This window comes from Balearica regulorum, chromosome 10, assembly GCF_011004875.1.
Source record: "Balearica regulorum gibbericeps isolate bBalReg1 chromosome 10, bBalReg1.pri, whole genome shotgun sequence".
In the NCBI taxonomy this organism is placed as follows: Eukaryota; Metazoa; Chordata; class Aves; order Gruiformes; family Gruidae; genus Balearica; species Balearica regulorum.
The window spans coordinates 7,630,773-7,656,352 of NC_046193.1; the positions used below are offsets into that span (position 1 = coordinate 7,630,773).

At 58.3% G+C, this 25,580-nt stretch overlaps 1 protein-coding gene across 4 annotated transcripts; it reads right to left on the minus strand.

The window, feature by feature from the left end:
* Positions 1–1,111: 1,111 nt before the first annotated feature.
* TWF2 (twinfilin actin binding protein 2) lies at positions 1,112–25,564 on the minus strand. Of its 4 annotated transcripts, XM_075761921.1 has the most exons (11): positions 25,419–25,516; positions 19,754–19,835; positions 18,891–19,083; positions 15,427–15,504; positions 11,429–11,607; positions 9,758–9,853; positions 8,842–8,946; positions 3,484–3,609; positions 3,237–3,387; positions 2,692–2,813; positions 1,112–2,522 (listed from the first exon to the last, which is right to left on the minus strand). In XM_075761921.1, the coding sequence occupies exons 5-11, from the start codon at positions 11,558–11,560 to the stop codon at positions 2,355–2,357; spliced, it is 900 nt and encodes a 299-aa protein (XP_075618036.1). In that variant the 5' UTR covers positions 11,561–11,607; positions 15,427–15,504; positions 18,891–19,083; positions 19,754–19,835; positions 25,419–25,516; the 3' UTR covers positions 1,112–2,354. The 4 variants fall into 4 exon arrangements, with proteins under 4 accessions (XP_075618036.1, XP_075618035.1, XP_075618034.1 ...); XM_075761920.1 differs by lacking the exon at positions 18,891–19,083 and having other exon boundaries at positions 25,419–25,518; XM_075761919.1 differs by lacking the exons at positions 18,891–19,083; positions 19,754–19,835 and having other exon boundaries at positions 25,419–25,563.
* Positions 25,565–25,580: the final 16 nt, after the last annotated feature.

Below are 25,580 nucleotides of genomic sequence, written 5' to 3' on the forward strand. Positions count from 1 at the left end.
CAATAATTACATGCAGAAGGACCTCTCCTGCACCAGGGCTACTCCATGCATAGCAGCATCTTCCCTGCTCCTCCTCCTCCTCTGTGCCAAAGGGAAACTCATTTGGGGTTGGTTCTTCTTTTGCATTAAACCTTTTTTTTTTTTCTTCTTTTTTTTTTTCCCCTTTTTCTGGCAATAGTGGTGTTTTACAGCCAGCTTCCCAAATGGTCCATCTCATCCTGGGCACAGTGAGTAAAGCTGAGACACGGTGCAGCTCTGACCTGGTGCAAACCCTACCAGGCTCATTGCAAGAGCTCGTTCTGGGCCTGAGCCATCCTGGTGCAGCACACAGGGAACCTTCCTTCTGGGAAACCTGCTCAGGACACCATAATACATTAAAAAAAAAAAAAAAAAATCGGTTATATCCAAATGGCAGCTGAGCTCCTCTGGGCATGGAAGGGGGAGGCAGTGACTTCTGGTGGCTGCATCACAAGCCAGGACATGCTTCATGCTTCCCTGCTTCTCCATCAGGACCCGCTGTTGGGAAATTCAGACCCCGCACCCAGCTGAGTTTGGAGATTTTGGCCGTGTGCCCTTCTTCGGATGCTGAAGAGCTCTGGCAGGGCAGCCGCTCCGCATGGAGGGAAGTGCAGGGTCCGGCTCCCCTCCCAGGAGCCCGGGAAATGCTGCCTTGCCCTGGGAAGGAGCGGGAGGGCTTGGGGCCGGGGATGCAGGCAGACCCCCTCGCCTTCCAAACCCCGCTCCTGGCTCAGCGTCATCCCGCCTTCTCTCCTCATTGCCACACAGGGATTCACCCCAGCCAAGAACGCAACAGCCCCAGGCAGCGGTGGCGGCACAGCCTCACAAAATCATCCCCAGCCATTAAAAGAAAGCAAGCTGGGCTGGGCAGGGATGGCACCTCTAGCTCTGGCCATTGCTGGAGGGATCCCGCCTTGAACCCCGGCTCGGCATTGAAGGGTTGGCCCAGAGCACAAAGTCCGTGCGGGGAACAGGGGGGCTGGATGCGGCCACAGCGGGCAGGCTGCACCGGCTGCTGGCTCCCAGCTTTGCAGCTCCAGCGCCTGCTAACTGCCCAAACCTGGGGAGCCCGGGGGACCTCTAAAGAGCATCAGACTGTTTTAAAAATACTTTATTCTTTAGAAAATACAGCGTTCAGTACAGTGTGCTCTGCTCCACCCAGCTTCAGCCCCCCCCCAGCGCCTGCTCCTGCTCCGCTGAGGCACGTTCACGGGGTGGCAGGGAAGCGGAGGGCAGGTTTCACCACCCCCCCTCCCGTTTCCATCTCCCCGGGGAGGGGGGCAGCTCTCGAGCCCTCGCTGGTACCCAGCAGCAAGGCGCTCTCCCCCCCCGAAGCGCCCAGTGAAGCCCAATTCGCAGCACCGAGCTCAGCCCTCGGAGCTGATGACGGCCCTTGGTGGCTGGGGACGTCCCAGGGGCATGGGGGGGCACACAGGGGCTATCACGCTGCCCCACATGAGGATTTGGGGTAGCCAAATTTTTAAAACGTGGGGCTGCCCCAGACCAGAGAGCCAGCAGCAAACCAGGGGGGTGACAGAGGGGGCTAGGGCATGGGGAGGGGGACACCAGGGCTCAGGGCCCCCCCAGGTCCCCTCCTAAACCAGGATGGGGCCAAGTCAGGGCTGTAACAGCTCCCTGAAAAGCCTTATCAGGGGGTTCAGAAAGGGGATGCAAACATCACCCAAAGGCAGAGTGACCTTTTTCCAGGGCCAAGCTGAGCTCAGGACTCGGGGGGGACCTTCTTCCTCCCCAGGGACAAACTCCTGCCAGCAAAGCCAGCTCGCAGGGAGGGGTCCTGCCCGCACCCTGAGGGGGTGCAGGATCGCTCCAGGCCTGGGGCAGAAGGGCTGTGCACACCGAGAGTGGGATGGGAGAGCAAGATGTGGGGGCTGGGGGAGCAGGGGAAGAAGCATTTTCTCTTTTCAAACAGGAATCCCCTCTGCCATCCCCTTCCCTTTGCATAGAGCAGCTTGCAGGCAAGTGTGTCCTTCGGTCAACCCAGGGGACACCGAGAGCAGCGGCTGTGACCCCTGGAGGGGACAGGAGCAAGGCTGGGGGGCACAACCCTGCCACTCCCGTCCTCCTCCAGCAGCCCCGGGGCTTGCACAAGGACGCAGGGAAAAGAAACACCAACAACCCCAAACCCTCCCCATCGCTCTGCCCCCAGGTGCAACAGGCCACCTTGATGTTTAAAAAAGGAATGAAGTAGGAAAAAGAAGGGAAGAAAAAAAAAAAAAAAGAAGGCTGAGATGGAGGGAAAGATCTCCAGGTCAGCAGAGAGGAAGCTGGGAAGCGCTGCGGGGATGCTGTCCGTTCACCGCCCAGTCCTGCGGGATCTAACTCTCCTCGCCGTTCTCGCCCGGCCCCTTGATCAGCCGCTTCTGTCCCCGTTTCCCCACGGGCCCCTTGGGCTTGGCGAAGGCCTGCTTGAAGGCATGCTGCTTGGGGTGCACCTCCTCGTACAGGAACTCTGCCGTCAGCTCAGCTCCATCGTCGATCTCAATCTGCGCCCAGAAGATGCGAGGGGGGGTTAGTGGGGTTTCGACACCCACCTCTGGGTGCCCAGCTCCCCCTGAGCCAGCCAGCGGGGCTGGACGAAGGCTGTGGCACGTTCCCTTGCAGATCCCCAGCATGGTTCTCTGCTCCATCGCCTCCGGGCAGGCTCACACTTACCTTCTTGGCTATCTCCAGGCAAAACTCCTGCTCCACAGTGTCCAGCAACCGGCTCTTGCAGCTGGAGTAGAGCATGCGCTCCTTGATGCTGCATTTGTACCCGGGCATGGAGTAGATAAAGACTGCAAGAAGAGAGCACGGCTTGTGGCACTGCCCAGGCTCGTGACCAGGGAGCACCAGGCAGCTCCATCCCAGCCCAGTTGTGGCTTTTCCAGCCCCAAGTGTCCCAGTCTACCCAGTGACAGAGGGCGAGCCATCCCATTCATCACCCCTCCCCACATCTCCCCTGGCAAGCCTGCAATGCCAACGGCCACCATGCCGCCCGCACAAATCCTCTGCGGCAGCACCCGGAGAGCCCCGCACCGCGCACGGCAGCTTCTTTCGGCACCAAGGGGCTTGCCAGCACCCACCACGGGAGGACGGCAAGCGGGAACCCACTCAAGGTCCCCTGCTGCACCATCCCCATCCCTGCTTGCTCGCAAGCCTAGCGAGAGCGGGGACCGGCGCAGGCTCCAACCAGCCCTCCCCAGCGCCGAGGCACTCACCGACAGACTCCAGGTAGTCTCCCTCATGCGAGTGCTTGTACAGGAAGAAATGGTAGCGAGCCGAGTCCTGGGGAATCCTCTTGGGCAGGTCGGCGATCTCCGTGGGGCTCGTGTGCACCAGGTCGATGGTCTCCCGCTCCAGATCCAGCTTCTGATGGACAGAGGGGATGGGGGAGCGGACGGGAGTGAGAGGCGGCAGCAAGAGGCCGGGGCAGCGGGGTGCGGAGGAGCCGCGCGAGGGACCTACCAGCTGGATGTAGTTGATTTTCTTCTGCTTGAGGGCCTGGATGGCTTGTTGAGCATCCAGCTGCAGGGGGAAGGCCAGGCCCTGCAGGGTCTGGTGTTTGCTCTCCACGCTGATCTCCGTCTTCACCTGGGGATGGAGACCACCCCGAGCGTCAGGGCAGAGACCAGCAAAGGGCAGGGAAGGGAGAGAAAGGAAAACCGGCCAATGCCACACCAAAAGGCTTCTCATCCGAGGAGCCACCTGGCACCCGGCTCACGGGCACCACGGCATTAAACTACCGAAAGTCAGCCAGGCTCGGGGCGGCGATGCTCGTCACCATACCGTCGCTCCAGGAGATCACCCGGCCCCAGCCATGCACCCCCACACCCCCACACTTCGCTCCTAGTAAAGACCATCTCAAAAACGATGTTTCCCAGCGAGTCCCCAGCAGGGATGCTGCGGCCAACGCTGGCACGTGTCCATCTCCAGCCACCTCTGATCGCAACCTGCGGGTGATGCGGGGAGCCCTGAAATCACATCGTGCAGCTGCACGGGCCCCCGGCCCAGAGGGCAATCCCCTCCTCAGTGGGTTTCATTGCAGCAGACAGGCAGCTCCTCTGATGCTGGGGCTGGGGAACTGGAGATCCCGGCTCGGAATGATCCTGGCCACTGTTCTCCCCGCAAGGCAGAGGCTGCTGCCCATACCCCAAACAAACCCCTTACTCCAGGAGACCGAACCCCACTTCAAGAAGGGAAGAGAACGAGATCGCGGAGACATCACATCGCCCTGGGTGCCTCCATCCAGCCACAACGTGGGGGTCCCTGACCGGGACCACAGGGTGCCGTGAGCAGGCAGGAGGGAAGGGGGGGCAGGACACGGCAGGCGCGGCATACCTCCTCAGGGCCGGGGTACTCTACCAGCGATGGGCAGCAGCAACAGCCCCCCACCATCTGCCACAGAATACAGGGAGACGGCGTCACCCCGATGGCAGAGGAGCCCATCCCACCTCCAGACCACCCCCCAGATAAACAGTCCGGCAACGCTAACCTGGGTGCTCTGCAGCGAGCGTGGGTCCTTTCCCTTTGGGATCGGTTTGGGGGATTTTGGATAGACAGTCCAGCCTTTTCCCTGCCCCCCCCTTCTTTCCTCCCCCCGCCCAGTAGAGAAAAGGAAGAAAAACCAAGGCATGCCAAGAGAAACACAGGAGTTTTAGCTCACATCTCAAAACCAGCTCAACAGCACCAAAGCGGATCTCGTTACGAGGCTGCCCTTCATTACAGCAGCCCCGCACGGTACCCACACCCCGGGAGATGATGGACCCTGGTGCCCGGAGCACAGCATGCAGAAAAACACCAGTGGGAGAAGGAAAAACCGGGCATCAAGCGGGCAGAGCAGCCTACCATCTCGGTGCTCGAGTCCTGGGAACAGGAATCCTGCGAGCGTGGGGAGAGGAGACACACCGTCAACGGCACCCCGCGTGGGGACAGGGAGGGGGCCTCGTGTGAAGTGAGAGGGGGTGGGGGACACACGGACGTGCTGAGGATGGAGGCGTACCATCTCTCTGCTGGAGGCCAGGGAAGGCAGGTCCTGGCGGCGCAGGCAGCAGAGCGGCAAAAAACGACGCGGGAGATGTCCGCGTTGGGGAGGGACGGGAGGGAGAGCCCCAGCCCCGAGCCCCGGCAGCGCCGCACGCCACCTCTCCGCTGATGTCACTGCGCAGAGCCCCGGCTCCTGCCGGCTCCTCAGCCTGGGCGGCCCCAGCCCAAACCAGGGTCTGGAGGAGTTCCAGCGGTGGAAGCAATAGATTTTGGGCTATCCCCCACCAAACAGCACACACTAAAGTTTTTAGGGAAAGATGTGCCCAATCCTCTATCCACGGCAAGCATCCTGGAGGATGAACAGGGTGTGAACGTGCAGCTCTAAGGAAAGAATTGCTCAAGGGTCACCCAGTGCGGGGTGGCCAAGAGGTCTGGCTGACCAAACTCCGCCGTCCTACCGTCCCCCGGGGTGCCGTGGCACCAGCAAGGGCCCGAGGGCAAGCACACGGGGGTTCAGAGGGCGCACGCAAGCTCGCCCGGTCCTACCCGGCGCAGAGCTGTGCCGTGAGGATATTACCACCGCCACATCGTCATCTTTCTTCTCTGTAAACGTAAGGAGGCCGGGAGGGTTACAGCAGGACCGGAGAGAGCTAAAGCTGCGACACGAAGCATGTTGAAGTCCAAAAATCCCAAGAGGTGGAAAGTTGTCCAAGCAATGTCAACTCCCCCATATACCTCTGTAATTTCTACTCCTTCCCTTTTCAAAAACATTAAAAATCAGCTCACTGAATGTCCCCAGGGCACAGCCCGGGACCTGTGCATGGAATGTCCAAACACGTGCTGCATCCCAGCCCCCCTGCCTTGCTGGCAGCAGGCTTGGCTGGGGAGGTTATTTATCTCCTTTTCTTTAAGTTAGGGGGTTTTCCCCCCTCCTTGCTCAGTGCTGGCACGGCGCTGACCTTGGCTAACGAACATTTCTGTCCTATGGTGAAATCTTCGGGGGGGGGGGGGGGGGGCAGTTCTGGCAAAGCCTCTGCTCCACCCACCCACCAACGCTGTAGGGCAGCTACGAATGACACCCTCTGACACGCTGCAACGGCACGCCGACTTTTATCTCCTCTTAATTCTTCTGCTTCATGCCCCAGCTCCAAAGCTGCCGCCTTCTCCCCTGTGGCCCCACGACGCGACGCAACGCGCCTGGCTCCCCTCCATGTTTCTGAGCCTGCGATGCTTCTGGAAAGCCTTCCCGCTCGTGGGTGTTAAGGTAGCTCAATCCCAAATTCAAAGCCATCTCTTAGCCCACGGTCTGCTGACAACTTCCAGCTCAGTGAAGCTGGCGATGCATTTTCCAGCTGTTTAAAATAAATATACATAAAGCAAATGGCAAATTTGTGAGCTCCCACTCAGCCATCGAGGAGGAGGGTAGCTCACGACATCGCCTCCGTCCATGCAATCCTCAAACCACAGGGGAAGCCTGGCTCACGCCGCCTAAAACCCATTTTACCAAAGGCTGTGCAGGCTGCTGGGGACGTGCAAATGCGAGTCCTTCCTACCTCGGTGGAAAAGGCTGCTGTGCTGGCCCTGAAGCTGCTGCCATGCAGGCATCGCCTCCCCGCTCCTGCTTGGCTGCTGCCCTTCCCCTCCCACCCCTTCTCCGCGCCCGTCCGGTGGTTGCGGAGGATCCCAGGGAGCTTCTGCCGGCCCAGAAACGCAACCGCCTTTGGGGTGAAGGCTGCAAACCAGCTCGGCATCTCTGAGGGTCGTGCGTCAACAGCACTGAAGGAGAGGAGAGCTGCACCACCAGCAGCGGCTCCAGGCCAGGGGCACAGCGAAGCTCGTGCAAGCTGTTGGCTTTTAAAGAAACAATGTCCCTTGTGTCACTTCCAAAATCCTAACGGATTGGTTAGACTCAGCGGGACGCGCAGGGTCCTTAACGGGCAGACGTGCGGAAGTGCTGAGGTCAGGGCTTGCCCAGGGGCTGCTTCCCAGGTCCCACGCACTGCATCTGCTCCCCCGAATGAAACTGCAACGTGCACGCGCGTGCAAGGACCCCCAGAGCCGGTGCACAACGTGCACACGCGTGCAAGGACCCTGTAAGCCTGCAAGCAACGTGCAAAGCTGGAGGCATCGCTGTACTGAGCGGGGTGCTGCGACAGGTGGAGAGCTGCTCCCATGCAGCTCCTCTCGGTGAGAGCTCCCTGCTTTGCGTGGCTCCAGAAACTCGCTCAGAGCTGCGTTTCCCGCAGAGCTGTGAGTTGCCCTGCCCTGGGGAGGTGAGCATGGCACCGAGCACGGCACCGAGCACCCGAGCCAGAGCTCCCACCGCCTCCTGCTCCGTGCTGGGGCCGAGCGGGCGCAGCCCCCACACCAACACGGAGAGTCTTTGGCACACCCAGAGCTCAGCTGCTTCCCACCTTTAAATCCACGGGCAAAAACACATTCATTTTCCTTTCTTTCTAAATGCTGGTGACTGTTCCTCATGGCCCGGGCTGACACAGGGGACACGTACTTTTAAAATAACCCCCAACCAAACCAAACGGCAGCAGCACCTTCACCCAGGAGCTGCGTCTCGCAAAGGCGAGGGTGGGAAGCGGACACGGCAGCTCAATCGGAACAAGCACCAAAAGCACCACTTACCTGGGCCACGTCACCCTGCAGGACACAGCCAGAAAAACCCCAAACCCCAAAACTACTTAATCCTGCGGCACTGGCCAGCCAAGGTGATGGCACAGATGCCCAAAGGTGCCAAACAAGCCGCAGAGCCACCATCAGCATCTCTCTTTTCTCCAAGCATGGGCATCACCTTGGCTCCTCCAGCACAAATCCTGCCCAGCCCCTCCAGGCCGGGAGCTGGGATAACTCCTCCGAGACCCACGCGGTACAGACCACCCCTTGGTGGCATCTCCCACACACCCCTCAACTCCACCACCCCCAGACCTGCTTTGGCAGGTGGAAATCTCCTGCCTCCTCTTTGCCATTAATTAACGCCATCAGGCTGATTGGCTTCGTGTCTCCCAGGCATGTCCTGCTCCACCCGTGAGCCCCACAGCCCCAGCACAGGCGGAACAGAGAGGGATGCTCCTCTAGAGAGGAAGGCTTTCCACGGCATCTAAGTGAGATCCCCCCACCCCAACAAAATACTCCTTCCAGGTGGTCTTCCCACCCAGCGAGCCGACCCCCTTCCCTGCCTCGGTGTTTCACAGCACCATGGAGGTTGGCACGAGTACCACGAGATGCCGGTGGGGAGACGACGGCATTACAGCCTTGTCTGCCCCCAGCCCTGTGCCACTTCCACATCTTTTTCCAGCACATAAGCCCCCAAATTTAGGCTAAGATCTGTATTTCTTGGGAGAGCATCCCTCATATTTATAGCCATAGAGGAAGAGTATGGGAGAGGATGCTGCTGCAGCCCCAAGATAAGCCTGAGTTCTTCCTGCCTCCCCCACGACTTCAAACTCAGCTCTGGCTTTTGCCCCGATACCCAGCAGTTAGAGACTGCTGCCTGCTTTCAGCCTCAAACCGTCTTCTGACTGCCAATTACAGCGAGAAAATGGAGCCCTGAGCTCATGTTCTAGCAAGGAAGGAAAAAATAAAAAAAGTCTATAAGTTCCTCTTTATGCCACCAATTTGACCGTGAGGATGCTCGGTCCACCTTGGCAAGGGCAGGAATGGGTTACACAGAGGTAGGAGAAAGCACAAGTAAAAACAAGCCGTCCCTTTTAGCTGGATGCTCGGATGCATGCTCCCACACCTCCAGCAGCACCCCACGTCCCTGCACCCCACGTCCCTGCACGCCCCGAGGCTCTCAGGCTCCTTCTCCCCGGCCTGGCAGACACCCACCTCGTTGATGCGGATCTGCTGGAGCTCCTGCTCGGCTGCAGTCAGCGGGGCCGGGGCAGAGCAGGAGGACACGTGCTTTTGGTAACCGCTCAGGGACACGTCCTCCTGCAGACAGAGGGACAGGGACGGGGGAAGCGTCAGGGAGTGGTTATCACAGACCCCAGCCTTGAGGCTGCGTCGGAACAACCCGGTGGGTCGCGGGCTCTGTCCTTACCAGGACGATCAACCTGAGCAGCACTCCTGGATGCCTCCGTGCAAATCCCACGCTCAATTTTAAATAGCGCCCGTGATCGCCCGTGCCCGTCCACGCCACCCTGCCCCTCCCCGGCCACCCATGGGTGCGGCAGCGGGGCTGCTCTGACTAACAGAGCTCGCGGGCACGAAAGCGAGAGGGAAAGGCAGAGACCGCGGCCCGAGAGCAGCGGAGAGGGGCAGCTGCTGGGGGTGCTCCCTGGCTCCCACCGGCCCCAGAGGAGGGTCTGATGCCCGGGAGGCCCTGGCTGTGCAGCTGCTTCTGCAAAAAGCCCGTGGAAGAGAAGGAGAAACCTCCCGCCAAGCGCTGCCAGGGAAGCGCAGCCGGACAAACCCGGCGCGGCAGCAGCAGCTCTGGCTGCTGGAGTGACAGTGCCACCGCCTGGCACTTCTCTTCCCACTCAGAGCAAAGCGCTGGGTCTCCTCGGAGCCTTCCTCCCACCTCTTCCACGGTCTCCATCGCAGGCTGACTGCAGCTGTGCGGGCATGAGAAAGTGGCAGCGGCCACCGGGGAGACTAAAGCCAGCTGAGGGACAAACCTCCATACCGTCCCCCCCTCAAACGCCAGCATCCCACGTCCCACTTGGCTTTGGCGCCGAGCCCAGCGTAGGCTCCCGAAGCTCAGGGTTGAGCCCCAAAAGCTGCCCAGGAACCACCACCGTACCTTCACCGTTCCAAACATCTCGTCCTTTATGTGCCCCCCACCAAACTCCTTCTTCACCGTGGCTCTGGTGGCGGCGTACAGCATCTTCAGCCGGACCTGCGCGAGAAGCGAGGCGGCAAGCGCGGTCAGAGAGGGGACCCCGCACGGCGGGACCGGAGAGCGGCACCTCCCCACAAGAGATGCCTGACGCTCGCAGTCACCGTCCCACCGCCGGCTCCACAAACCTCAGCCCTCCCTGGGACCAACCACCTCGTTTCTAGCTCAGGCCGATTTCTAACCGCAGCACCTCCGGGCAGGGAGCAGCCAGGAAACCCCATCAGCGCCATTTCCAGCGCTGCCCACGCACGGCACAGCGATCAGCCGGCTTATTCTGTGCTTTGCTTTCCCACCCCTGAGCTCCAGCGGCTCATTTCGCACCCACACCTGCGTAAGAGGAGGCACAAATACCCCCCGAGTCACCTAAAAGGGACTTTTGCATTTCGGCGCTTCTTTCGCACCGTCCTTCTGCAAAACCCACGGAAGAGCTTTTGCAAGCGCTTCTTGGCGCACCGCCCTTGCAATAAGACCCTCCAGTTTTTTCAGATATATAGATTAAAAATATCTATTATTATTATATGTACACATGTATAGGTACGCGCACACACGTACGTGTATACACACATATAACACTATGTGTATTATGCTATTATAATTGTGTATGTATGTGCATACATATATATGTGTATATATAATAACATATATTTGTTAGATATATCTCAATTATCTCAACAAACCAGGGAGGGTCTTTTTTCTATATATATTACTATTATATATTATTATTTCTATTATAACAACATATATTTGTTATTATATACATATATATTATATATATATAACAAATATATATATGACAAGTGCACATATTAACATGGCAGTAAATCTATATTGTATATAGATCATATATTTTTAAAAAAATATATATATACATATATATATATATATGACAAGCACATGTGTTAACACAGCAGTAAATCTCAGTCCCACTGAAAGCCCGTTATGGAGACGTGCTCAGCAAGACGTGCTGAGCGTTTTCCAAGCCGTGCCACTGAAATTCTCTACACCAGCCTCCCATCCGACCGGCCCGGCCCTTTTGTGCCCGCTCTCCGATGCCGTCCCCGGCCCCACAGCCCAGCCCAGCCAGTGTCAACGGACGGCTCCGACGGACCCAGCCTGCCCGGCCCTTTTCACAGCTGATTTTGGAGCCGAGCCCGGAGGCGGCCGGCAGCCGCTCAGCGTCAGCCCTGGAGCGGAGCAGGGCCAGGTTGGACGCAGGGCCAGGCGAGTCGGTGCCAGCACCCGCTCTTCCCAGTGATGCTTTTGGCCAGAGCCGCGGTGGGACGTCTCCATCCCGGCCCCGTGGTCCATGCTGCTCCCCTCCCTACGTCCCAGACCCTCCACCTCCCCAGGCAGCGCCGCAAAGAGGGCAGAGGCGGGGTGCAGCGTATCTTACTGGGGCTTAAAAAAATTCCCCCATCCCCAAAGCGGTCTGCACTCAACCTGGGCACAGCGATGGAGGTGCGAACGCTCCTCCTCAGCCCACAGTCAACTTGGCCAGCATCTCCTCCACCCCCCACCTCCCAGAGCACGTCCGTGTCCCCAGGCCGGGGTGTCGCAGCCCTCTGCACTGCTCACCGGGGAGCTGTCGGGGGACCAGGAGATGAAGAGCCACTCGTAGCCCTGGGCGTTCTGGCTGTCCAGGCGGTACAGCACGTAGCACGGCTGCTGCTCGTCCAGCAAGGGCAGCACGAAGGCATCGTAGTCCATGTCCCAGCGCCGGGACAGCTCTTTGTGGGCTCCCAGCACGAGCTGTTCTGGAAGGAGAAGACAGAAAAGGTGGTGTTAGACGAAGGCAAGGCTTAGCTCACCTCGCAGGACCACGGGGCAGCTCGTCTAAGGGTTTGTTGCAGCTCCAGCACTGACAACGACACCATCCTGCAGAAAAACAAATTAAGGTCTTGAACCACACGCAGGAGCGTACACCCCCACAGGTGACCCCCCCAGGAGATGCCGTTGGGGCTGTGGCCACCATAGAGGACCTGATTGTCTGCCAGCATCCCACTGCCTCCTGTCCAACCATCTCCTCCCCTCCTGTAGTCTCCTCTCTGGTGACTATCCCTAGTCTCCTTCCGCTCTGCTCCCTCCAGCCACGTAGTCCCCAACCATCCCTCCTTGCTCACAGGGGAACAGAAGCCCTCCTCCATCCCACCTGGACAAACTCTAGCAGCTTGGGCACTAGAAGACCTTACCAGGGACACGAGGAACCACCCATATTTGGGCTGCTGAGAAAAATGAAGGTCCCATAGCAAAAGCCAGGACGATGAGCCAACACTGCTCCCATCAGATTCCCCACAACCTCAGAGGGGTCAAAATCAGAGCTGATACCCAAAGCCCACGTCCACGGGGACCAGAGCTGTCCCAGAGACCCCAGCCTGGGGGGGGGGGGCACCATGCTGCCAGGAGAGCCCCAGCCTCTGGAAGCGACCTACATATCTCACGCAGGTGGTGGCAGCTCAAGTGTCTGGAGAGTATTTTTTTCAGCTGCTATGCAAGCGGTGGCGGGGCTGGGAGCCCCGCAAGCTGGGCAGCACTCGGCTGGGATTTAAACGCTGGTGCAGGCATCCTATGAACACGAAACCCCCCCTGTGAGGGTCAAACCAAGCTCTGAGATGGCTGGATGGAAAAGCGACAGTGCTGGAGGTGATTGGTGTAGGTTGCTGGAAAACAGTCTGTATTTTTATTCCATTTTTAGACGCAGAAAGGTGGGGGGGAGATGTCGAGACTCAAAACAAGATGTAAGAAAATCCGGAGGTGCCAGAGCAAAACAAGTTGGGGTCTCAGACAGTCGGCACTCGAGAGGACGCTGAGCCTGGCACGTGCCCTGCCTGGAGCTCTGCCCACAGCCCCGCTGCCCATGGGGAGCCCCTTGCCTGGGGCACAGCCCTCTCCCTCCCAGCCCATCCGGCTCAGCAGTTCCAAATCCTGTGGCAGGAAAGCTTTTAAGGAAAATAGTTGAGGAATAAAGGCTTTGGGGTGAATTACTCTCAACCCCATTCCCATCCAAGCAGGGCATTGCCCCACCGACAGCGGTGCAGCCCTTCCCTGCCCACCACCACCTCGCCGCAGCACCTGCCATCGCACGCTGAACCCATGATTGTTTGTGCACGAGAGGCACGTGCTACCGGTACAGTAACAAGGACAGAAGAGAAAAAGGTGCTGAAAATAGTTTACCTTCAACAAAACTACCTGTTTTGAGAAAGAAGCGCAAAACCCTCAACGTATCCCGAAAATAAACATGAAGCCCTGGAAATAGATTGGTGCTTCACAAAGACCTGGGATCCTGAAGAGACTATGAGGAATTTTGCTCGGCCAAAGCCGCCGGCAGCTCGCGGGTGTCTCCGTCTGCCAAACATCCCGACCCCTCACGCACGAGGCAATCGGTGCCGCGTCACCGCAGGCTGTGCCACCGCGAGCCGGCAGCCTCCAGCTTTCCCTGGGCTGGAGCGGCCGCTGGTTCCCTGCCTCCCATCGGGCTCTTCGCAGCTCAGCTCAACCCAGTCAGGGCCAAGTTCTCCTCCTCGGGAAACACTGGGAAAGGGAAATGCGGAGCAGCCGCCCTTCAGCAAAGCATCGTTGTCAGCACCGGCTATTTCAGGCTCCGTTTCTGCAGGGCGCTGCTGCTGGGATGAGCGCAGCTGGGAGCGTTTCTGGCCCCCCAGGTGCCCCCAGCACTCAGGCGCAGGCAGGCTGCCTTGCTCCGAAATGCCCGTACAAGGCAGCCCTGCCTGCAGCTCTGGCAGGCACGGCGGGGAGACAGCGCAGGAGCCGGGAGCCAGCAAAGCTCAGCGCACGTCACCACATACGTGCAAAGAAACGCACCCAGCAGGGAAGGCTGCAAAGCCAACCTTGTCCAGAAACCTGCTGACGGTGAGGAGCAGAGCATCACCCAAAACTGCGTTGGATCACAAGTACTTCTCATGCCAGGAAAACATTGCTGAGCCTCAGTGTGCTACCTGCTCCCCCCTACGCACCTTCTCCTTCCAACCTTGGCTTCTCCCGGTCAGCCCCCCAAGGCAACATCAGCTCAAAGAGCTCCCAAAGGGTCGCTCAGCCGTAGCTGCTGTCCCAAGGATGCCCAGACACAGAGTATCTGCCATAAGGCTCCGTGCACCATCTTCCTCCCCTTCCATCTGCCGCTGCCTGCTCTGACATACCCCAAGACTAATGCCCCATAGGGCAGAAGGTCCTCTGCAAGCAGGAGCAGGGCTGGAGGCTCCTCTTCCACATCCCCTGTGCAGGCAGGGCAGCTGGCGTGTCCTCCCCAGCCAGCTCAGGACACATCCCTTCCAGGGTCAGCATGCTTGAGTCCATCTGTCCAGCTGTGACATCTGCCTGGCCGCTCAATACTGCCCAAAGGTCCTTCCCTGGTGGGTAGCAGCAGGCTGATGCCTTCAGATTAACATATCCATCCAGCCCAAGCGGAGATGGTGGGACGTGGCTTCCATTGACAGCAAAAAAGTCTCCCTTGCTGGTGTCACTGGCCACGACCCAAAGCCCTGGCTTATCCTACGTCATGGGTGTCCCTAACGCAAACCTGATTCCTACTTTTTAAAAGCAAAAAGAGCCAATAGAGCAATAATGTTGCCAAAGATGCTCCGAAGAAACAATGCAGACATCGCATCCCAACACATGGGGACCTCACTGACTCAAAATCAACACCGCCAAACCTTGCGTGGTCCCGCTGATTTCAAGTCGCACTGCTCTTCCAAACAGGGCTTCAGAGCCCCTCCGAAGGCCAGCACAGGCTCCTTACGACCACGTCCACCTCAGCGTCTGCAGCGTGGTTCTGGTGGCCCACCCGAGGGAGGTGGTGACGGCAGCTCGGCAGGGCATTAACATCCCCGCTGCCATGAGAAACAAGTCATTCATATGCAATTGTCTGAGGCTGAGGTGATGGAAAACCTACACCACGGAGGCTCCCTGCTGGGATGCTAAATCAGTGCTTTGCTCCGTCTGCTTGTTTGACGGATGCAGAGGCCACCCAAAGGCACCTTTCCACGGGGCAAACGCGGGCAGGTTGGCACCAGCCTGCAAGCCAGGCGAGAGGCAGCCCCGTGCGCAGGAGCAGGGGTTGGGACGGGATGGGTTTAGAGGGCAGCATCCCCCGCGGGATGCAGTGGGGGTCCCGTGCTGAGCCCCGCACCGCGGAGCCACCCCTGCCCAGAGCATCTCCTTGCCTGCCGAGGAGGAGGGTGCTGCGCATTGCCCCCGACCACGGTCCCATGGCACCCGCAGCAGCTTCTCACAGGGCTCTTGTAATAAAATTCGACACAGCGGCAGCAAAAGCCCCCCCCAGAGCCCAGCACCGAACCCAGACACCGGTGACAGTCCACCGGCAAAGTCACTGCTCCCCACCGGAGCTGCCCTGGGGCTCCAATAGCTGCTCACCAGCACACCCAAATTTTGGGCTTGGATTTCAGCTCCGGGCTGCTGCGTGCCAGGAAGCCCCAGCAGGATTTTCCTTGAGGATTTCAAAAACAAGAGCTGGCACCACAACAGCAAAGAGGAGAGGAGGAGAGGCAAAGCAGAGAACCAACACGACATAAATCAAAGCACTTCAAAAGGGGACTCACCATCCTCAATGATGACCTTGATGAGCCGAACTGAACCATTTCGGGCTTTGGCAAAAAAGTCTCTTAATTCCGTGGTGGCTGAAAGAACCAGAAACATTGTGATCAGATTTAGCAGTCAAAGCAGGTGCTGGGCTGCTCGACGACCGACCGAGAAGGGGAGCAACTTGGCAGGATAGAAATTTAAAAATTAAAGAGAATAAAATCTTTGGTGCCAAATTACAAATTGTAATAAAAATAATTAAAAAAACCCCAAACAGCTGGGAGGGAAATACTGCGTCTCCCCGAGGCATCAGAGTTAAATAGCAGCTGGGAGCACATGTGATCCAGAGAATTTGATACTTGGCCTGGGTGAACATAATCACCCAAATTTAGACGACGGCTTGGCCGGTGCAGGCAGGGAGAGCTCAAATGACAAGTTTATTCACTTTACAGAGTGCCAGGCTTTGCATACAGGGGGTGGCTGGGAGATGTCCCAACAGGCTGTGACGTCCCAGGCTCGCGACACACGGCGGGGGTGCTACTCCCGAGGCAGCCGGGGACCAGCGTGACTCCAGACTGGGGGCACTGGTTTGAAGCAGAGCCCCTGGAGAAGGGAAAGGCAACGGTCCCGGGGTTTTGCTCCAGAGCCGGCAGGGCTTTGATTGCAGAAAGCTTCTGGGAAGCGTTTTGGGGAGCCACCCTCTCATCCCCCCTCCCCAGGAACCAGGCACCGGCAACCGGTCTGCAGCATCCTACCAGGAGGCAACAGCGGGCAGCGGATGTTGAAGGGGCAGCCCGCAGCCAGCGTCGGAGGCTGAACCTGCCCGCCCCGAAAGAATCCCCGGTGCAGAGCTCCCCATCGCCCCCAGGATACGCTACGTGTGAAGGCAACACCCAAGAGATGCAGCTTGCAGGGGCTGAGCCCCCCAACAAGGAGCATCTCCCAGCCCAGCTCCCCCTGAAAGCCCCTTCCTGGATGTGGCCACACAGCCAAAGGGGCCCTGCGAGTTCAAAGCCACAGGCAGCTCCGGCGCTTTTTAGAAATACTAAAGAGACCGGCAACACAAAGATTAGAGACCCGGGAAGATGCCCCTCAGTCCACGCCAGGATCCGTGCTCGGAGTTGCCACCTGCAGCCCCTGCTCCCGGTGCATCGCCACACTGCCTCCCCATTACCAATCACCGTGCAGGAGCGGCCTGCGGCTGAAAAGAGCCCTGCTTTGGTCCCCCAAACCTGAGAGCATCCACAGCCGAGGCACTTTGCAAAGAAAGCCGCCGCTGTGTCCACCGGAAAGGTGCGGTGGCCGGAGAAGCCTTTCCCTGACGGCAAGGGCCGTATCCGTTCCACTTCAGTCCCCGCGGCAGCGGGTACCACCCCGAGGCGCAGCCCCCCAGCACGGCCGCGGGAGGACGTCACCCATCACTCACCCAAGGGACGCGCAGGGCCACCGCCTCCGTCACACGCCGGTGCCCTCTGTCCCCTGGAGGCAGACCCCAGGCTGGGGCACTGCCCGCAGCTCCCCCGGCCCCAAGGCAGACGGAGCGGGCATGGACCTGTCCCCACACACCACGCTGACGACACGGGCGGAGAGGTGGACAGGGATGTCCCAGGGAGCCCCCCCGAGCAATTCCTGCTTATCCCCCCCGCCCCAAGCAACACATCTGATACATTCTGCCCCACCAGCTCAAAGCCTGCCCTGACCAGAGGTCCGCACGGTCTCTCCTGCCGCAGAGAGAAGGGGCACAAACGAGGAAGAGCTCCCAGGCTGGTATCCCGCAAGCGGCGGCGCTCCCACACAAACCTGGAGATGCCACCCCAGCAGGACCCCACGGGAACAGGCACGCAGACACCCCAGCGAAGGCACATCAGTCCTTAATGGCACTTTGGGGGACACACAGAGAAGGTTTGCTGAGATAATCCCACCACGAGCAAACCATCCTTCTCCTTCCATCAGCACCGAGGCACGTGGCTCTCCCAGTTCCCAGCACAGACCTTCACCCTCTCCCAGCGCCGGCTGGGAGCTCAGCCTGCTCCCGCAGTTCCCACCCAGGATGCTCTGATATTTTTAGCCTCTTTCCCTGTCGAGAACAGCTCTTTCCTTCCGGCAGCATCTGCGGTTATTGCAAACACCCAAGGCGGAAGAGGAGGAGGGAAGAGAGAGACATTTAGTCACCCAGGAAGCCTTGTGCAGGAGACAAAAGCTCCTAATAAGCATTAAGCTCCACCAATTCCTATTGCACTGCCAAAACGGGAGAGAATAACATTGGTCTTGGACGTTTCTACAGCATCACCTACGGGGGAGAAAGAGGAAAGCTCTGCTTGCAAATCCCTCTGACCCGACCCCATCCTTCCCAGAGCCCAGGGGTGCACGGGGGTCTGGAAAATCAGGAGTCAGGGCAAATGCAGCCCCCAGCCCACCTGGAAACGTACGGTGCGCCCAGAAGTATTGAATCGACAGCTGGGGTGATTGACAAGCGACGGCCAAGCACTGGGACCTGTGTAGGTACAGAGGGGTTTAAGGGGATGGGGAAAAGCACGGATGCTGACGACCGTAAATGCCGCAAGGTCTGCCAAGGAGGGAAATGCTTTCCAGAGCAGACAGCAGCAGAGCTTTCAAAGAACTCAGAGTGGGCTTCTGAGCTTTAATTCTGCTGAGATAAAATTTAAAAAAAAAAAAAAAAGGCAATTTTCATTTAAATAAAAAAAAAATCACTGGGGTGTCTTTGATGTCCTCTTCTGTCTCTCGTGACGCAGAGCCAAGACCCAGCAAGGAGGGAGAGGAATAAGCTAGAGCAGGTTTTCAGCATGAGCTCAGCGACTGCTTCATTACAGCACAATTACAACTTAATTGGCACAGCAGACTTGACGAGATGGTTTGCATGCCTGAAATATTAATATAAAAGCCCAGACACAGCTCTGGAAGAAAGGCAAGGAGGAGACCTTACCCTGGAGATGGAGGCGAGCAGTACCTCCACCCCAAGGCACCTCCCTGCCGGGAAGTCTCCAGGACCCAACTCAAGGGCTGAAAACCCAAGTGTGAGGAAATCGCAACAATCAGCTGCTTTTGACGGTTCATCCCTTTCGCGTTTGACAATGAGAGGAGGCAGGAAAGGAGATACTGGGCACACATCAGCACAGCCAATGCACGGCGCCAGCTGCGACCATCCTCACGTCCAGATGGGGAAGGGAGAAGCAACAGTGCAGAGGACGGGAAGGGGACCCGTGCATCCAAATCACCTTCCTGATGTGGATTCCTGGAAAATCCTGGAACAAATAATCCAGAAAAACCCAAGCTGGGCTACAGCCAGCAGGGATCTACCAAGAGCAAGTTGCACAAGATCAACCTAGCTTCCTCCAGCAGAGCCACAGACCTGCGGGGTCTCAGCTTGGCTTTCTAAGCATCTCTAAGTGTTGGAAGCCAGCTTAGGAAACGTGGCGGTGGTGAACCTCTACAGCACCGGCACGGAGCTGCACAGATAACTCACTCTGGGAGGCATCAGAGGCTGGATGGAGCAAGATCTCCTGGGGACCTGTGGCAGGTCCAGGTTAGTCCATCTCCATGAACACTTCTGGCAACTGCAATAGTGCTTCCTGCAGCTGTAAGGTGGGAAGCTACAGGAGATGCAAGCACGCGCTGGAGAAGAATTCACCGTTCTCTCAGGAGACTGGAGAAACGGGCTGGAAAAAAAAAGAAATAGGATGAAAATAGAAAGCAAAGTACTGTAACTAGGAGAAGGACCAGCTACAGCAACACAGGGCAGGGCCCAGCAGCTCTGGAGAGGAGAAGCAGGTCAAAAGCCAAACTGCAGGTTAATTGCTTCATGCTGTTGCGGGCAAAGTCATTTGTGAAGGCACAAACAAGAGCATGGCTCGCAACCAACGACATGTTATTCGGTACCAAAAAGGCTTCAGGTGCAGCACAAACAGCACGTCCAGGCTCAGTGTCGTGCCAGGAGAAAAGCACAGGGTGGATGGCACCTGTGCCAGAAGGTGCAATGTGCCAGAGCAACCAAAGGAACCAAGGCTGGTCAGCCCAGAGGACAAAAATATGAACAACTTGCAGTGGTTTTCCAGCCAGAAGCATCGGGTCCCACCTTGGCATTTGGGAAATCTCACGATGAGGGTGACCATACACTGGAAGGCCACCATGCCTCCATCCCTGCCCTGAAAGGCCTCTAGAAACCCTCCTGGGATGCTGCTGCTTTGAGACAGGGTGAGCTTGGTGGCATCTCGAGGAACCTTTCGGCTTTTCTACAAGGCGGCCTGGCCACCGACTCTCCTTGCAGACACAGTGCATGCAAGCACCCGTGCCTCCTCATCCACCCTCCCACAACAGCCCAAAAATCACCTCCAGCCATCGAGTCGTGCAACGCCTTCCTCTCCCGCCTGTTTGTAGGCTGCGGATGAGTTGTCCCCTATTCATGAGCCACCTGCATGAATTAAAATGTATTTAGCAGCCTGCTAAGAGCATGTCCCAGGTCTCCTTGCACCACAAAACCTCCCTGCCCAGCGGCACCTGGCACCCATTTGGGATGGAGGGCTGAGCAGAGCTGGCTGTCAGCACCAGGGCAGCTTGTGGCGTGGCAGGGAGGTGATGGTTTGGCCAGCAGCGGCCTTCAGGTGGCCCCAGCCATGCAGGCGAGCTGCCAGAGGAGAAGAGGAGCTCGTGGTGGGAAGGCACTGCCGTGCCTTCCCTCTCAGCAGCACCGAGCGGGTGCAGACCAAAGCCTGAAGCCCCTGCGCCTCGGGGACCATCAAGGTGGCCAGATCCTTGCACTTACTCAACGGACGCGTTTGCAGCCAGAGCTGGCAGCTGCCCTGCCCTGGGACGCGGCTGTTTGGATCGGTCCCCGGGAGATTTCAGTGCCGGGCTCAAAGCATCAGGCTTCCCCAAAAACGCTGCGAGATGGAGCAGCGAGATGGTGCTTGCAAGTACCACCCCAACACAAAAGCCATCCCTAAAGCCGAGCCTTTTTTGATGTTTCCAGTCCCAATTAGCTTATCTGAGCAGAGCCAGGCTGTAACGAGGCCGGAGGGAGACAGAGGCACCATGCAGCGATGACAGCCGTAGCCACGGCAACAGGCCGGTCTCTCCCTGGGGATGCCAGGGTGCCAGCATCCCTCGGGGAAGCACCGCGGGGATGGGGATGCAGGCGACAGCCACACCGCTGGCCCTGCACCTTTCTCTCCTCCATCCTCTCCCTCGCTGCTTGGGGGAGCAACAGGTTCTTGCTTATTCGACCCGTCCCAATCCCCCCCCAACCCGCCGACAGCGCCCGGATCAATAATACATGCTCCCTGAAACAGATGCCTCTCTCAATACATCAAGTCACATCGCCCTCCCAACGGGAAACCCGAGCCTCCAGCCATCAATCTTTCATTCCCTGGACATAATCTTCATGTTGATGCGACTCCAAGCGGCTGCTTCCCTTTCACCTGCCGGGGCACAGCGTGACTGGGACGCAACAGGGAAACTCAGCCAAAAATCCAGCCACAAACCTGGGCAAAACTTCTCCAAGCTCCAGGGACGCTTGGCCAGACAGTAGTCGAGATGCTGATGGATAAAACGTGGCACCCGTACCATGCACACCTTCCCCGCACAGGCAGCTCTGCCTGACTCCTGCCGGCGTGTCCAGGAAAGGGCACAACTGCAACAGGCGCAAAATAGCTGTCGTTGCTGCTAAAATTCCTGTTGTTCAGTCTATCCCGGTGTAACTCCATCACGCAGCGCAGGCTCAACCCGCTCGCTGCAAAGCGCTTTTCTGCTGGTGGATGTGGCCGGTCAGTTTAAGTGCTAAGAGGATTTTGTATCTCACCGTGGGAGGAAAAAAATGTCCTTGCAGGGAATCTTTTCTCTGGGAAAAAAGCTACAGATGTCAGAATAAAATATAAAGGAGGGGGGGGGGAAAATATCTGAGCAAGAGAGGACGCGAGCAAAGCTTTTCTCACAATTTTCTGTGGACCTGGGCCCTATTCTGCAGGATTTCACGCAACTTCTGGTCTGTATTGCAAATCCTGCCCAGAAACTTTCAGCCACCCACCTCGCACAAGCCATTTGTTTCTCAACACCCGATTTTCCACGTGCGTCCCCGGGACCCGTCTTTTCTCCACTTTGGCACCTCAGATCAGAATTATTCGGCCCTCCTCTCGCGCTGGGGTAGGCAGCGCCCACCCTGCGGGCAGCATCGGTGGGATCCAGCCAGCGACACAGCATCCCAGCGCCAAGCGGTGGTGCCGGCACGCACAGCCCTGCTTTGCCTGCAGAAGTTGCTGGTCACTGCTCCTCTTCTCTGCCCAGTAAAGCCACCACTGGGAGTACTGGTTTGGGCATTGGTGGGGACGAGGACCCAGGAACAGACCGTGGCAGAGATCTCGTTGCATTCACAGCCTCTCGCAGCATGCTTCCCGAGGGATTTCCTCTACCTCTCCTCTTTAGGTTTTAACCTCAAGGGGTTTGACATCTCAGGGTGTTTGTATGGTCTTCTGCCACTCTGGTCATCCTGACGTGCCACCCGCTGGGACACGGGCCATCGCCTCGAGCAGGCGTCAACCTTGATTTGGGTGCTGGCCCCAGTAAAGAGCTCACAAGTGGGGACCGGCTCCTCAAAACCACCCTTGAATCTTGTCCCTGGCAGACACCAAGGGCCATGGACCAGCCATCCCTTCTCCTCCTCCACTGATGGCTCTGCATAATGCACCCCAGTTAGGGGGTTACCCCCGGCATCTCAGCCACGAAGCCACCCCCGACTTCAGGCAGCCAGGCACCTCGGGAGCCAGCGCTGCCTCCCAGCACGGTGGGAGGAGAGCGGCCAAGGAAGCGGTGGATGGCGAGGGAAGCTCCTTCTTTCTTCTCTGCCTGTCTTCTCACCGAAGAGCCAGGAAGCCGGCTGCTTTCACAGGAGACCTTTGCAGACCCAGCAGCTCCCGGGTCCCCGCTCTCTGTTGCTTTCTCTCCATCTGACATCATTCCTGCCTGCGTGCATCACGGTTATGCTTCTCCTGAAGCAAATGGCCATTCCTGCCAGACGCTTTCCCTGTACAAGACCCAGTCCTGGGGCTAAGTGGTGGCTGAGCCATGGACGGGAGCAAAGGTCCTTCCCTGTGCCCATGTCCTGCCACCTCCACCAGAAAGAACCAGCACCAAACTCTATTTTTTTGGTTGAAGAAACAACATGCATTTGATTTCTTTACTTTCTAGATTTAAAAAAAAAAAAAAATTCTCCTTAAAGAGACTTTTCGTCTCTACCCAGAGCACACAAAAGAGCACCCAGAGGCAACCAGGTGATCTCCCACCAGCATCAAAGCCCTGGTTCAGCATCACCTTCCTAAGGCACAATGGCCAGGCCTGGCTTTTGAACTCCATCGGTGAACGCTGTCCCCATCTAACAGGGACTGCAAAAATACTGGGCAAATCCTCCTAGCTGTAGTTAAAAAGCAGGTTTCCAGCCCCAAGAAGCCCACAGCAATTCTCAATAGCTTCCAACCACCTCCCCAGCCTGGCAGTCTCCATGGCAGCCCAGTTTTCTTGCCAGCACCTTCGAGGGAGCTGCCACGGATACCTAAAAAAATAATAATTAACCTCTTGCCTCTGCATGAAAGGCTCAGCCCTGATTAAACACCCCAAACCTGCAGCTCTGCACCCCCGAGCAAGCGCTGCCATCACTTCTCCTCCCGGGGACCACACAGTTCTCCCCAAAAGCCAAGATGACTCAGTAGCATCGCAGTGGGGGGCTATTTTGGGGGCTCTCCCGTCACTGCAGCACCCAGCTCTCACGCTGATCTGCCACAGTGGTGACCACCCAAAATCTCTCCATGGCTTGCCTGCAGCCTCCCCTAAGCCAGCCAGCGGGTCCAGTCATAAGTCCCCCAGGAGCAGGTGCCTTCCTGCAAACGGAGGAGAAACGAGAACAAAAAAACACAAAGCGATGCGCACACACAAAAATAATGAGGCCCCAGAAACCAGGAAGATGCGGAAAATCCCTCCTCCTCCTCAGAAAACAACAGAACTCAGCGTCTCAGTAGAGGGGATGAAAGTAGCAGCGGGACTGCTGCTCCTCATCCAATACTGAATCTGCTCTTTGCCAAGGAAAGGAATTAATTTGATCACCGTGCCAGGGTGGCGAGGACTGAAATACCCGAAGCCCCTCCTGGGGTGGTTTCCTTAAAGCCCAGAGCACCCCAGTTCAGCATCACAGGTGCTGGAGGGGCAGATTTGCATTCAGAGAGGAAACAGCTGCTTCCCGGAAGAGGGACCGTGCAGCAGGGGATGCAGGACCAGACCCAGAGACCTCAGCCACCCAGAGATGTCCAAGACGCCGCAAGAGCAAGACCACCCCATGCAAGTCATTCTTCATAACCACGGGGAGGTTTTCACACCACCGCCAGCTTGGGGATCTGCTGCCTGGGCAGAGCCATTGGGTCTGTCCCCACCCTGCACCGGCTGCGGCTCCTCAGGGGAAGTGCAGGTCCCTTCCCCTTTCCAGCAGCGTGCTGCTGACGGGGCAGTTACGTCCCACGGGCAACGATAACTCGTGGCGACTCTCAGCGCTGGTCCCGGCAGGGTTTGCCAAGCGGTGGGCAACCAAGGTCAGCGAAGGTCGGCGCTCTCAGAGAGCGGCTCATCAGCTTCACCCAGCCGGTGCATCCCCTCCAGCAGCCGCGGGGGTGCCAGGGAGGACGGCATCAGCGGCAGAGTAGCAGACAGGCATGGCGGTGAGCAACAGGCAGCAGCCTCTTGGGGTGCGGGCAGCACGACAGGCCTTGCCTGCACCAAACCCCACGGGAGAGCTCTGCAGAGCAGGGCCGGCACACCGAGAGTTCAGGTGGGCACTGGGGTCCATCCTGTGATTTTTTAATTTATTTATTTTTTTTTAACAGTAGAGGGAACATTCAACTAGAGCCTGAACTTCAGAGTCTCAGCTTAAATCAGAAGCAATGAATCTGAACCCAACTGTTGTCAGCTACCAGCAGTCCCAGAAAAGCAGGAGAAACATCTAAGTGCCATTGCTAACCGCTTCTCAACTACAGGTCTTCCAGGAGCATCTGAAGGGGAAGGATGCTCTCAACCATGCCCTCAAGGAACAAAGATGCTCGTGCCATGAAGGAACAGCAGCCACAAATTCAACACCTTCGCACAAAGGTGCCGGCCGTGAGGAATGGAGTTGCCAGGCCGACATCCCAGCTCCCCTCCCGGAGCACGCAGCGGTGCCGGATTCGCACCCAACTGGCGTGGACCAGGGCTTCAGGGGCGGCTGCTCTCACATCCCTGCTCGCATATTGATTCTGCTACATCAATTATGCAGCACCTCTACTCCTGATTAATACTGTTAATTGAGATGGCTGGTGGGGAGCAGGAGGGAAATACCACGAGGACACACAGTCAGGCACCCATAAATGCAAAAGCCGTCATCTCTGGGTGCGAGCTGGGTCCTGTGAGCAGAGAAAGCGGGGAGCTTCCCCCAGGCAGGAATTTATCCCGGGTCTCTGCAATCCCCCTGGGAGGAGGCGCAGCGCTGGGGGCCGAGCACGGCCGCAGGGAGGGGAGATGTGCCCGGGGCTGACGGGGGGCTGCGGCGGAGCAGCAGAAGGCATCTTTACGAGCGGTGTCACGGCAGTTTACTGAGCATCAGCCCAGACAAAGGATGCAGGAAAGCCCCTCACCGGCACCATCCCCGGAGCCAGACCCCCTCCTAAGAGCGCCCAAATGCTCTGAGCCTGGCCCAGCGCCCCCTCCCCCCGGTTACTCGCAGGAAAACCTGCCAGCTCCTTCGGGAAGCTTCATCTTATCGCTCTCATCACCGCTACGGCGACACCGACACCGCCCGGCAGCCTGCCGCGGCGGGGCCGAGGGATGCTCAGGGCGCGTCCCCGCCGGTGCCTCCTGAGGGGGGTGCAGAGGAGCAGCCCGGGGGGTGGGGGTCTGACCCCCTGCGAGCCCAGCGCGGCAGCGGGGGCTGCGGGCGCCCCGCGGGAAGGGGCGGGAGGGGACCAGCAGCTCGGCGGGCGCCGCTTACCGTGGATGCCGGTCTGGTGAGTCATGGCTCCGCTCGGCTCCGTTCTGCTCCGCTCCGGCTCCGCCGCGTCCCGGGCAGGAAACGGCTCCGCAGGCAGCACCGCCCGCTTCCGGAGCCCGCAGCCCGCCGCCCGCACCGCCCCGGGGAGGAGCCGCCGCCGCC

Coding starts and splice junctions, on each gene's coding strand:
- TWF2 (XM_075761919.1), bottom strand. CDS start 25,443: ATGACTCACCAGACCGGCATCCACG. Junction 2,814..3,236: donor AGACTACCTGGAGTCTGTCG/GTGAGTGCCTCG, acceptor CTCTTCTTGCAG/TCTTTATCTACTCCATGCCC. Junction 2,523..2,691: donor GCCTGGAGATAGCCAAGAAG/GTAAGTGTGAGC, acceptor TTCTGGGCGCAG/ATTGAGATCGACGATGGAGC.